Below are 14446 nucleotides of genomic sequence, written 5' to 3'. Positions count from 1 at the left end.
AACAACACAATGATACACCAGAACAACAACACAATGATACACCAGAACAACAACACAATGATACACCAGAACAACACAATGATACACACTGACAACAACACAATGATACACTAGAAACAACAACACAATGATACACCAGAACAACAACACAATGATACACCAGAACAACAACACAATGATACACCAGAACAACAACACAATGATACCAGAACAACAACACAATGATACACCAGAACAACAACACAATGATACACAAATGACAACAGCACAATGATACACCATAACAACAACACAACGATACACCATGACAACAACACATGGATTCACCATGACAACAACACAATGATTCACCATGACAACAACACCATGACAATAACACATCTATACACACTGACAACAACACAATGATTCACCATGACAACAACACCATGACAATAACACAATGATACACCATGACAACAACACAATGATACACACTGACAACAACATAATGATTCACCATGACAACAACACCATGACAATAACACAATGATACACCATGACAACAACACAATGATACACACTGACAACAACACAATGATTCACCATGACAACAACACCATGACAATAACACAATGATACACCATGACAACAACACAATGATACACACTGACAACAACACAATGATTCACCATGACAACAACACCATGACAATAACACAATGATACACCATGACAACAACACAATGATACACACTGACAACAACACAATGATTCACCATGACAACAACACCATGACAACAACACGATGATACACCATGACAACAACACAATGACACAAAATGGCAACAACACAATGACGCACAATTATAACACATAACAGGATAAAAACCAACACATAACCAGATTGTTCAAATCATTTCCTGGCTAGCTCAGTAGGTGGAGCACAATCTCTTAATCTTGGTTCAATCCCCACGTTGGATGATCATTTCCTTTGGGGGTGGCAGGTAACATAGAGGTTAGAGAAGCGGACCAGTAACGTTACATTTCTGGTCGGAAGTGGGCCGGCAACTGAAGAGTTGAGAGTATCAGTAACCTAGATGCAATCACCTGCCGTTGTGCCTTTGAGCAAGGCAATTAACTCCTAAAATGCTCAACGGATGCAGTAGTAGCGCTGCCGTAGCTCCAATTTCTGTATGTATAGGGCTGCCCTGTGTTTCAATCTTTGTATATATAGGGCTGCCCTGTGTTCCAATCTCTGTATGTATAGGGCTGCCCTGTGTTCCAATCTCTGTATGTATAGGGCTGCCCTGTGTTCCAATCTCTGTATGTATAGGGCTGCCCTGTGTTCCAATCTCTGTATGTATAGGGCTGCCCTGTGTTCCAATCTCTGTATATATAGGGCTGCCCTGTGTTCCAATCTCTGTATGTATAGGGCTGCCCTGTGTTCCAATCTCTGTATATATAGGGCTGCCCTGTGTTCCAATCTCTCCGATCTCTGTATATATAGGGCTGCCCTGTGTTCCAATCTCTGTATGTATAGGGCTGCCCTGTGTTCCAATCTTTGTATATATAGGGCTGCCCTGTGTTCCAATCTCTGTATGTGCAGGGCTGCCCTGTGTTCCAATCTCTGTATATATAGGGCTGCCCTGTGTTCCAATCTCTCCAATCTCTGTATATATAGGGCTGCCCTCTGCTCCAATCTCTGTATATATAGGGCTGCCCTCTGCTCCAATCTCTGTATATATAGGGCTGCCCTCTGCTCTAATCTCTATATTTATAGGGCTGCCCTCTGCTCCAATCTCTGTATATATAGGGCTGCCCTCTGCTCTAATCTCTGTATATAGGGCTGCCCTCTGCTCCAATCTCTGTATATATAGGGCTGCCCTCTGCTCCAATCTCTCCAATCTCTGTATGTATAGGGCTGCCCTCTGTTCCAATCTCTCCAATCTCTGTATGTATAGGGCTGCCCTCTGCTCTAATCTCTATATTTATAGGGCTGCCCTCTGCTCCAATCTCTGTATATATAGGGCTGCCCTCTGCTCCAATCTCTGTATATATAGGGCTGCCCTCTGCTCATATCTCTGTATATACAGGGCTGCCCTCTGCTCATATCTCTGTATATACAGGGCTGCCCTCTGCTCATATCTCTGTATATATAGGGCTGCCCTCTGCTCATATCTCTGTATATACAGGGCTGCCCTCTGCTCATATCTCTGTATATACAGGGCTGCCCTCTGCTCATATCTCTGTATATACAGGGCTGCCTTCTGCTCATATCTCTGTATATATAGGGCTGCCCTCTGCTCATATCTCTGTATATACAGGGCTGCCCTCTGCTCATATCTCTGTATATACAGGGCTGCCCTCTGCTCATATCTCTGTATATACAGGGCTGCCTTCTGCTCATATCTCTGTATATACAGGGCTGCCCTCTGCTCATATCTCTGTATATATAGGGCTGCCCTCTGCTCATATCTCTGTATAATAAAACAAATAGCCCCACCTGCTTTGCATGTTATTATGTCATTAATACGTGTCACAATGAGTTTGCAAAAAAAAAAGATAATTGAGGTAATGAAGCCGCATACAACCATGGTCTCATTGCTTTCTTGAGTAAGGCAGCTCCAACATGCAGATGTTTCAGCCTAGCTCAGTGTTTTCTGCCCAGCCCAGGACCTCCACATTCGGCATCTTCACCTGTGGGATCATCTGAGACCAGCCACCTGGACAGCTGATGAAACTGAGGAGTATTTATGTCTGTAAGAAAGCCCTTTTGTGGGGAAAAACTCATTCTGATTGGCTGGGCCTGGCCCCCCATCTGTGCCCCTGCCTAGTCATGTGAAATACATAGATCAGGGCCTAATGAATTTATTTAAATTGACTGATTTCCTTAAATGAGCAGCAGCTCAGTAAAATAGTTGAAATAGTTGCATGTTGCATTTCTACTTTAGTTCAGTATATATATATATATATAAACATGTTAGGATCATGCCTGTAACATGTTAGGATCATGCCTGTAACATGTTAAGATCATGCCCGTAACATGTTAGGATCATGCCTGTAACATGTTAGGATCATGCCTGTAACATGTTAGGATCATGCCCGTAACATGTTAGGATCATGCCCGTAACATGTTAGGATCATGCCTGTAACATGTTAAGATCATGCCTGTAACATGTTAGGATCATGCCTGTAACATGTTAGGATCATGCCTGTAACATGTTAAGATCATGCCTGTAACATGTTAGGATCATGCCCGTAACATGTTAAGATCATGCCTGTAACATGTTAGGATCATGCCTGTAACATGTTAGGATCATGCCTGTAACATGTTAAGATCATGCCTGTAACATGTTAGGATCATGCCCGTAACATGTTAAGATCATGCCTGTAACATGTTAGGATCATGCCTGTAACATGTTAGGATCATGCCTGTAACATGTTAGGATCATGCCTGTAACATGTTAGGATCATGCCTGTAACATGTTAAGATCATGCCTGTAACATGTTAGGATCATGCCTGTAACATGTTAGGATCATGCCTGTATCATGTTAGGATCTTGCCCGTATCATGTTAGGATCCTGCCCGTAACATGTTAGGATCCTGCCCGTAACATGTTAGGATCATGCCCGTAACATGTTAGGATCATGCCTGTAACATGTTAGGATCATGCCCGTAACATGTTAGGATCATGCCCGTAACATGTTAGGATCATGCCTGTAACATGTTAAGATCATGCCTGTAACATGTTAGGATCATGCCTGTAACATGTTAGGATCATGCCTGTAACATGTTAGGATCATGCCTGTAACATGTTAAGATCATGCCTGTAACATGTTAGGATCATGCCCGTAACATGTTAAGATCATGCCTGTAACATGTTAGGATCATGCCTGTAACATGTTAGGATCATGCCTGTAACATGTTAAGATCATGCCTGTAACATGTTAGGATCATGCCCGTAACATGTTAAGATCATGCCTGTAACATGTTAGGATCATGCCTGTAACATGTTAGGATCATGCCTGTAACATGTTAGGATCATGCCTGTAACATGTTAGGATCATGCCTGTAACATGTTAAGATCATGCCTGTAACATGTTAGGATCATGCCTGTAACATGTTAGGATCATGCCTGTATCATGTTAGGATCTTGCCCGTATCATGTTAGGATCCTGCCCGTAACATGTTAGGATCCTGCCCGTAACATGTTAGGATCATGCCCGTAACATGTTAGGATCATGCCCGTAACATGTTAGGATCATGCCCGTAACATGTTAGGATCATGCCCGTAACATGTTAGGATCATGCCCGTAACATTTTAGGATCATGCCTGTAACATGTTAGGATCATGCCTGTAACATGTTAGGATCATGCCCGTAACATGTTAGGATCATGTCTGTAACATGTTAAGATCATGCCCGTAACATGTTAGGATCATGCCTGTAACATGTTAGGATCATGCCCGTAACATGTTATGCTTCTTACAACATGATGGATGTTGAAGTCAGATTTCTTTTTCAAATGATGTAAATTGCCTTTTTTTCTGTTTGTAATTTTGTTGTGTGTCTTGTTTGGTTTATGGTATTTAAAAAGAAGAAGAAGAGGACATCATTATATTATTACTTACCGATAGATGTTCTTCACTTATTGTTTCGATGAATGTATTTAATATTAGATCAGTTGTTTCTCAACGTGCCATCTGGCTTCTAAGAGTGAAACCAAAACAGTGTAAACGATTACCAGTTATTTATGCCCTACTCTACCTCCCAAAATAATAAAGAAATCATTTATCTGAAACATTACTTAGTCGTTGTCTTTCTTAACTGGAGAAGAACATTTATTTATGCATTAGACATGGAGGCCCGTTTCCAACTTCCCATTCTGTCTCATTGATCAAACAAATGATTTATAAAAATCATTCACTAGTCAGTTATTGAAAAGAGAATCAGGTCTACACTTTCATTCTGCCACAAAGCAGCACAAAGATCGCGTCACCCGATCAGGACGTACAAAAATAACAGAAAAATAACTTGAGCTTGTTAATATATCCCGCAGGACTGGTTGGTTCTGATTCAGATGCGTTGGGTTAAATGATGAAGACACGCGATTGTTTGTTTATCACCTTGTTATCAATGCTTAGTTCACACACAAAATATCATAAAAAAATTTTTTGTCCTAGTCATAAATCATAGTACTATATGTCATTAAATCCTTATAAAGCAGTAGGATTCAGCGATAGAATAAACTGTTTTCTAAGTGAAGAGCAGAAAGCCAGTAAAGGTGCTGTGGTGATTATTGTCATCGTAGATGTTAAATCCTTCCATCAGTCGAGTGTAGACCTCGTCTCCTGCATCCAACTGCAGTGTGACACCGTTGGTTCCACCGTCCTCCGAGTCTGAAACATCGTCGGTCACAGTCACCATTACAAGTCCATTTTTATACAGCGACACTCTTCTCCCCTTGCTGTAGGTTGTAAAGGCGGTGTATGTGAAGTAGTAGACTCCATTAACCGGTGCTCTGAAGATACCCGTCAGCGGACTGTAAGCCTCACCAATATTGTTGAAGACATGTTTGTAGGCCAGGATGACATCATCACTATTTGGTCCTTTGGATTCAGACAGCGAGGCTGAGAAGGCCACCTTCGGTCTCTCTCCGTTCGCTCTCTTCAGTTCCTCCACGGTGGCTCCCATCTCATTCAGTTTGGTGCTCTGTTGAGCCACAATGGCTCTCAGCTCCTGGAGTAGGACTCTCTGTTCCTCCAACTGGCTCTCGCTGGTCCTCCCTGTGGTTTCCATAAAGATTGGCTTCTTGTCAATGTCGCTACTTTGAAAAACCTGCAGCTCAGAGAGACAGCTGCAGACAACAAACAGTAGAACGACGAAGGTCCTCATCTTTCAGATCAACTCTGGGATCCTTTGGTATCAAAACGCCTAAACTCAAGAGTTCTATACAGATGAATAGTGAACCATTTACTCAGTCATTCATTGTTAATACTTACCTGTCCTTGGATAGGTGCCGATGTGGCAATGTTCTGATGTTTAAGTTCAAAGTTTTTATTTATCCAAAGGCAGACAGTTAACACTCTCTGAAATACTTGCTGTGTTGACAGAATTCTTTATATTAAGAGAATGAAATGAACTTATGTCTTATAAAAAGATATACGATGTAGAGTGCAGAAAGTCAGTTACAGACAGTACTTTGGCAAATAAAGTTTTTTTTATTTATTTTTTAAAACTCCCTCTTTGGGCTGGATGTGTCCATGTATAGGTCATACCTGCTTAATCTATGAGCAGAATTACTTTACCTCAATTAACCATCAAATCCCTAGTTTAAAAGCAACTGGTTTTTAAAAGCCATTTTCTCTACATTTCCACCAACGTGGGCCAGCCCCCTAGCAATTCAAGTTATAGCCAATGAGCGCCAACCTCCTGCATTTGAGTGACAGCTAGGAAGAGGCCTGCCCAGCGTTACCCAATGGGTTTGCAGGACTCAGTGGACACAGCAGAGAGAGAGAGAGATCAATGACGTGGTGCACATACAGTTGGAGTCATTAAGTCGTTTTTCAACCACTCCACACTTTTCTTGTTAACAAACTATATTTTTGGCAAGTCTGTTAGGACATCTACTTTGTGAATGACACAAGTCATTTTTACAACAATTGTTTACAGACAGATTATTTCACTTATAATTCACTGTATCACAATTCCAGTGGGTCAGAAGTTTACATACACTAAATTGACTGTGCCTTTAAACAGCTTGGAAAATTCCAGAAAATTATGTCATGACATTAGAAGCTTCTGATTGACATAATTTAAGTCAATTGGAGGTGTACCTGTGGACGTATTTCAAGGCCTACCTTCAAACTCAGTGCCTCTTTGATTGACATCATGGGAAAATCTAAAGAAATCAGCCAAGACCTCCAAAAACAAATTGTAGACCTCCACAAGTCTGGTTCATCCTTGGGAGCAATTTCCAAACGCCTGAAGGTACCACGTTCATCTGTACAAACAAGAGAACGCAAGTATAAACACCGTGGGACCACGCAACCGTCATACCGCTCAGGAAGGAAACGCGTTCTTAGAGACTTATTGTGAGAAGCGTGTGGAAGGCTACCCGAAACGTTTGACCCAAGTTAAATTAAACAATTGAATGGCAATACACTCAATTAGTATTTGGTAGCATGTAAACATCTGACCAACTGGGAATGTGATGAAAGAAATAAAAGCTGAAAAAAAATCTCTAATATTATTCTGACATCGCACATTCTTAAAATGAAGTGGTGATCGTAGTTGGAAGCCCAGAACAATCTAGAATGTCATTGTATGCTGTAGAATATAGATTTCCCTATACTGGAACTAAGGGGCCTAGCCCGAACCATGAAAAACTACACCAGACCACCAAATCTTACAGTTGGCATTATTCATAGAGACAGGTAGCGTTCTCCTGGCATCCACCAAACAGATTCGTCCCTTGAACTGCCAGATGGTGAACCACGCGTGATTCATCGCTCCAGAGAACATATTTCAACTGTTCCAGAGTCCAATGGCGGTAAGCACTACACCTCTCCAGCCAACGCTTGGCATTGAGAATGGTGATCTTATGCTTGTCTGTGGCTGCTCAGCCATGGAAACCCATTTCATGAAGCTCCAGACGAACAGTTATTGTGCTGACGTTGCTTCCAGGGGCAGTTTGGAACTCGGTAGTGAGTGTTGCAACCGAGGACAGACAATGTTTACGCGTGACGTGCTTCAGCGGTCCCGTTCTGTGAGCTTGTGTGGCCTACCACTTTGAGGCTGAGCCGTTGTTGCTCCTAGACGTTTCCACTTCACAATAACAGCACTTACATTTGAGCGGGGGCAGCTCTAGCAGGGCATACATTTGACGAACTGACTTGTTGGAAAAGTGGCATCCTGTGACTGTGCCAAGTTGAAAGTCACTGAGCTCTTCGGTAAGGCCCTTCTACTGCCAATGAGATTACATGGCTGTGTGCTCGGTGTTATACACCTGTCAGCAACAGGTGGGGCTGAAATAGCCGAATCCACTCATTTTAAGGGGATTCACTATATACACAAAAGTATCTCAATAGTCAGCAGAATTGCCCATTCGTATGGTTTAAATGACATGGGTAATATCTGAGTGGTGTAAATTGATATTTAGGTAGACTTCCACATTTATTGCATGTTTTATTTAACCTTTATTTAACTAGGCAAGTCAGTTGAGAACAAATTCTTATTTACAATGACGGGCCTACCCTGGCCAAACCCGGACGACGCTGGGCCAATTGTAGACCTACCCTCCTGTAGGTTCACTCCAACCCTGTTCCCGGAGACCTACCCTCCTGTAGGTTTTCACTCCAACCCTGTTCCCGGAGACCTACCCTCCTGTAGGCTTTCCTTTCAACCCCAGTTGTAACTAACCTGATTCAGTTTATCAACCAGCTACTTATTATAATCAGGTGTGCTAGATTATGGTTGGAGAAAACCTACAGGACAGTAGATCTCCAGGAACAGGGTTTGGAGTGAAAACCTACAGGACAGTAGATCTCCAGGAACAGGGTTGGAGTGAAAACCTACAGGACAGTAGATCTCCAGGAACAGGGTTGGAGTGAAAATCTACAGGACAGTAGATCTCCAGGAACAGGGTTGGAGTGAAAACCTACAGGACAGTAGATCTCCAGGAACAGGGTTTGGAGAGTCCTGGTGTAGGGGGATCTCTCTTTATCACGGTGTGGATACAGTATGTAGGTCTACCTGGTCACTGTATTAAGTCCTATGGAGATTAGAGGCTGTAGTGACTGGGTTTAACCAGTCAGCACCGTGCGGTTAATTCTTACGGAGACCAGAGGCTGTAGTGACTGGGTTTAACCAGTCAGCAAATGAAATGAAGCTTTTCATCCTGATGCAGAATAAACCAGGGCAGAGTAGCACATCTGGGTTCAAACACTATACGATATCATTACCAACACTATTCCATATCATTACCAATACTTCAGCTGTGACTGAGTTTGGAACTAAAAGTGTAAACCCTGACTATCTGGCACAAGCAAACATTGTTGAATAGTCTTTGAACCCAGGTCTGTAGAGTAGAGACCAATCATGAATCTCTCCCCGTTTCCCTGCAGAAATCCACCATAGACGTGTAATTAAATAACATGAGATCTGGAATGAAGTCTCCCTCCCCGTAGGTCTCCTCTTGGTGGAGCCGGCGCCGTTGGTATCGACTCAAGAAGTTACACTTTTACAACATGTCCTCCTCCAATCAGAAGCAGTAGAACATGTCCTCCTCCAATCAGAAGCAGTAGAACATGTCCTCCTCCAATCAGAAGCAGTAGAACATGTCCTCCTCCAATCAGAAGCAGTAGAACATGTCCTCCTCCAATCAGAAGCAGTAGAACATGTCCTCCTCCAATCAGAAGCAGCAGAACATGTCCTCCTCCAATCAGAAGCAGTAGAACATGTCCTCCTCCAATCAGAAGCAGTAGAACATGTCCTCCTCCAATCAGAAGCAGTAGAACATGTCCTCCTCCAATCAGAAGCAGTAGAACATGTCCTCCTCCAATCAGAAGCAGTAGAACATGTCATCCTCCAATCAGAAGCAGTAGAACATGTCCTCCTCCAATCAGAAGCAGTAGAACATGTCCTCCTCCAATCAGAAGCAGTAGAACATGTCCTCCTCCAATCAGAAGCAGTAGAACATGTCCTCCTCCAATCAGAAGCAGTAGAACATGTCCTCCTCCAATCAGAAGCAGTAGAACATGTCCTCCTCCAATCAGAAGCAGAAGAACATGTCCTCCTCCAATCAGAAGCAGTGCGTGACGACCGAACCGTATGTATTCTGAATATGTTTGAGTCTAAGTTCAAAACGGTTGGAGGATGTGAAGCGAAGCTTCAATTTGTTTCATTAAAAAGAAATGACAATGTATTTGACACCTATGTGTTGTAAATAGTTAGAATTGTTCTATTACAAAACACACGACACCAGCAGTTTAAAAAAATTACAATTCCAGAAAGTGTGCTTTCATCCACAATTGTTATTTCATTTTACAATCATTAAACAAGACTATTGTACACTTTTCTACACCTGCGTATCGTTTCCCCAAAGCTTGTAAAAAGCAGATAAAACATCCAACGTTGTTCATACAGTTTTTTTTGGGTTGTTTTTTTAACAATGTATATTTTTGTGTCATTTACATTTTTCACAGAGCAACTCGGCAAACAGGAAGAAAACGCAGTGGAACAAAAGCATTGGTAGTGACGGGTCAGTGCAAAACACCTGCATTTTAAATCAGAGAGAAAGATCAAGAGAGAGGAGGGGGAAGAGAGAACTGCCATTTTTCTGTTGTTGTTGTTGTTGAAAAAGCACAATGCCTGTATTCATAAAGGGTCTCAGAGCAGAAATGCTGATCTAGGATCAGTTTAGTCTTTTAGAACTTAAATCAACAAGGTTACAGAGACAGGTGAGACTCCTACAGAGAAGCTTTATGTGCACAGATGGGACTCCTACCGAGAAGCTTTATGAACACAGGTGGGACTCCTACCGAGAAGCTTTAAGACCACAGGTGGGACTCCTACCGAGAAGCTTTATGAACACAGGTGGGACTCCTACCGAGAAGCTTTAAGACCACAGGTGGGACTCCTACCGAGAAGCTTTATGAACACAGGTGGGACTCCTACCGAGAAGCTTTAAGACCACAGGTGGGACTCCTACCGAGAAGCTTAAAGAACACAGGTGGGACTCCTACCGAGAAGCTTAAAGAACACAGGTGGGACTCCTACCGAGAAGCTTAAAGAACACAGGTGGGACTCCTACCGAGAAGCTTAAAGAACACAGGTGGGACTCCTACCGAGAAGCTTTATGAACACAGGTGGGACTCCTACCGAGAAGCTTAAAGACCACAGGTGGGACTCCTACCGAGAAGCTTAAAGAACACAGGTGGGACTCCTACCGAGAAGCTTAAAGAACACAGGTGGGACTCCTACCGAGAAGCTTTATGAACACAGGCCAAGAAGAGAGCTAGATGATGGAATCAGAGGGCTTTCACCACTTCACCACCACAGAAGAAGAAGCAGTACCAAGGGCCATACAACATGTACTTTAGTTTATCAACAATAAAGAAAGATCAGGTTTTTCATTTCTTCTCTCTCTAAAGTGAAACAAAATGAAGCCTTCAGAGACGGATCACCCCATCATGCACATTATCCTCGCAAAAAAAAAAGTCAAAAAAAATCTGGGGTATGAGTGTTTATGATTTATAATTTAGTACGGTCTGTTGGTTTGTGTTCATTTGAGAGAGGTGGGGACAGTGTGTGAGTGTGTATTTCACACTAGTGTGTTAGAAGTCCATCTGCTAGTTTGTAGAAAGACAGAGGAGAGGCAGATTCATTCCTTCCATGTTCTCTTCATCACTCAAAGGTCTCATATGGATGGGTCGGGGGGGGGGGGGGGGGGGGGGGGGGGTCAGAGGTCTCATATGGATGGGTCAGGAGGGGGTCAGAGGTCTCATATGGATGGGTCAGGAGGGGGTGTCAGAGGTCCCATATGGATAGGTCAGGAGGGGGTGTCAGAGGTCCCATATGGATAGGTCAGGAGGGGGTCAGAGGTCTCATATGGATGGGTCAGGAGGGGGTGTCAGGAGGGGGGGTCAGAAGTCTCATATGGATGGGTCAGGAGGGGGTGTCAGGAGGGGGTGTCAGAGGTCTCATATGGATGGGTCAGGAGGGGGTGTCAGGAGGGGGGGTCAGAAGTCTCATATGGATGGGTCAGGAGGGGGTGTCAGGAGGGGGTGTCAGAGGTCTCATATGGATGGGTCAGGAGGGGGTGTCAGGAGGGGGGGTCAGAAGTCTCATATGGATGAGTCAGGAGGGGGTGTCAGAGGTCTCATATGGATGGGTCAGGAGGGGGTCAGAGGTCTCATATGGATGGGTCAGGAGGGGGTCAGAGGTCTCATATGGATGGGTCAGGAGGGGGTGTCAGGAGGGGGGGTCAGAAGTCTCATATGGATGGGTCAGGAGGGGGTGTCAGGAGGGGGTGTCAGAGGTCTCATATGGATGGGTCAGGAGGGGGTGTCAGGAGGGGGGGTCAGAAGTCTCATATGGATGAGTCAGGAGGGGGTGTCAGAGGTCTCATATGGATGGGTCAGGAGGGGGTCAGAGGTCTCATATGGATGGGTCAGGAGGGGGTGTCAGAGGTCTCATATGGATGGGTCAGGAGGGGGTGTCAGAGGTCTCATATGGATGGGTCAGGAGGGGGGGGTCAGAAGTATCATATGGATGAGTCAGGAGGGGGTGTCAGAGGTCTCATATGGATGGGTCAGGAGGGGGTGTCAGAGGTCTCATATGGATGGGTCAGGAGGGGGGGGTCAGAAGTCTCATATGGATGGGTCAGGAGGGGGTGTCAGAGGTCTCATATGGATGGGTCAGGAGGGGGTGTCAGAGGTCTCATATGGATGGGTCAGGAGGGGGTGTCAGGAGGGGGGGTCAGAGGTCTCATATGGATGGGTCAGGAGGGGGCCAGAGGTCTCATATGGATGGGTCAGGAGGGGGTCAGAGGTCTCATATGGATGGGTCAGGAGGGGGTGTCAGAGGTCTCATATGGATGGGTCAGGAGGGGGTGTCAGGAGGGGGGGGTCAGAGGTCTCATATGGATGGGTCAGGAGGGGGGGTCAGAAGTCTCATATGGATGGGTCAGGAGGGGGTCAGAGGTCTCATATGGATGGGTCAGGAGGGGGTCAGAGGTCTCATATGGATGGGTCAGGAGGGGGTGTCAGAGGTCTCATATGGATGGGTCAGGAGGGGGTGTCAGAGGTCTCATATGGATGGGTCAGGAGGGGGTGTCAGGAGGGGGGGGGTCAGAGGTCTCATATGGATGGGTCAGGAGGGGGTCAGAGGTCTCATATGGATGGGTCAGGAGGGGGGGCCAATGAATGAATATCACAGTGTAAAGAATGGTATATAAGCACATTGTTCCATAGAGGGAGAAGTGTAGTGAGTAAAGTGGATGATGACTCAGAGGGAGAACAGCAGTCTTCATGTCATAAGGAGGGAGATGAGAGGCAACAGTCCTGGTTGCTTAAGGGGGGGAAAGGGGGAGGATGGGGTAAGTTGGGATGTGGGGGTTGGGACGTGGAGGGGTAAGTTAGGGGGTGGGGGGTTAAGCAGATGAGCAGCAGCCCCCCGCGGCCGTGGCGGCTTGAGGGTCATCGTCCACGATCTGTACCCCCCTTCGTGATGTCGTTGACTGGCTGGCTCCGTTACCCTTCGCCCTCTCCTCTGCTTGGGCCGTCTCCATCATTCCTGTCAACGAGAGGGAGACGAGAGGGAGAGTCAGTACTGTGGGGAGACAAAGTCCTACCAACAAAAGGGAGACGAGAGGGAGAGTCAGTACTGTGGGGAGACAAAGTCCTACCAACAAAAGGGAGACGAGAGGGAGAGTCAGTACTGTGGGGAGACAAAGTCCTACCAACAAAAGGGAGACGAGAGGGAGAGTCAGTACTGTGGGGAGACAAAGTCCTACCAACAAAAGGGAGACGAGAGGGAGAGTCAGTACTGTGGGGAGACAAAGTCCTACCAACAAAAGGGAGACGAGAGGGAGAGTCAGTACTGTGGGGAGACAAAGTCCTACCAACAAAAGGGAGACGAGAGGGAGAGTCAGTACTGTGGGGAGACAAAGTCCTACCAACAAAAGGGAGACGAGAGGGAGAGTCAGTACTGTGGGGAGACAAAGTCCTACCAACAAAAGGGAGACGAGAGGGAGAGTCAGTACTGTGGGGAGACAAAGTCCTACCAACAAAAGGGAGACGAGAGGGAGAGTCAGTACTGTGGGGAGACAAAGTCCTACCAACAAAAGGGAGACGAGAGGGAGAGTCAGTACTGTGGGGAGACAAAGTCCTACCAACAAAAGCTGAAAGTCCTTACAACCAAGAAAAGCCAAACATCCTACAAACAAAAAGCTTTAAGTCCAATCTACAAAATTCAGAAGTACCACCGACAAAAATCAAAGTCCTACCAGTTGGTCCATTATAATATAATCGTTTCAAGTATTTTATTTTTGTCCCATCACATTCATCATCACTATTCCGTAACAGAACGGCTGCTTACTTTTACACAAGTCAAGGAAGAGTTCTTCTATCCCCTTGTTTAGTTTGGCTGATGTGTGATAGTGTTTTGCCCCCACCGACTCTGCATACCTGTGGAGGAGAGGAATCCACAGAGAAACACAGACCGATCCGTTACAACCAATCACCATTCAATTGTCAACACTCACAGACAAAATGTGTGTTTAGTTATCAATATTCCGACCAAATCACCGTTCAATTACATCAACGTTCACGTAGAAAAAGAAGGCTGTGGACTTCATGTTTAGACACCGTTATGAAAAAGGTACTGCAACAGCAGTACAGCACCATAAGCTGATAAGACTGAACACCGCCTGCTGTACAAGGTCTCTCTACGGTACAGTTACA

The 14446-nt window shown here is 44.9% G+C and overlaps 2 protein-coding genes across 2 annotated transcripts in view; both read right to left on the bottom strand.

Annotated features, from left to right (window-relative positions):
- Positions 1–4800: 4800 nt before the first annotated feature.
- On the bottom strand, positions 4801–6046 carry LOC139394653 (complement C1q-like protein 2). Its single transcript, XM_071142757.1, has one exon. It carries the CDS (start codon positions 5874–5876, stop codon positions 5238–5240), a length of 639 nt encoding a protein of 212 aa, XP_070998858.1. The 5' UTR covers positions 5877–6046; the 3' UTR covers positions 4801–5237.
- Positions 6047–9995: 3949 nt separating this feature from the next.
- The window catches only part of LOC139394654 (ras-related protein Rab-21), a 30722-nt gene continuing 26271 nt past the window's right edge, over positions 9996–14446 (bottom strand). The window contains exons 6-7 of the mRNA XM_071142758.1: positions 14082–14170; positions 9996–13277 (exon numbers count right to left, since the gene is read on the bottom strand). Coding sequence (XP_070998859.1) covers positions 13135–13277; positions 14082–14170 — 232 coding nt within the window. The 3' untranslated portion in view covers positions 9996–13134. The remainder of the gene's footprint in view (positions 13278–14081; positions 14171–14446) is intronic.

The sequence above is a fragment of the Oncorhynchus clarkii genome, unplaced genomic scaffold (genome assembly GCF_045791955.1).
Source record: "Oncorhynchus clarkii lewisi isolate Uvic-CL-2024 unplaced genomic scaffold, UVic_Ocla_1.0 unplaced_contig_12682_pilon_pilon, whole genome shotgun sequence".
NCBI lineage: Eukaryota > Metazoa > Chordata > Actinopteri > Salmoniformes > Salmonidae > Oncorhynchus > Oncorhynchus clarkii.
This window is presented reverse-complemented; position numbering and strand designations above follow the sequence as displayed.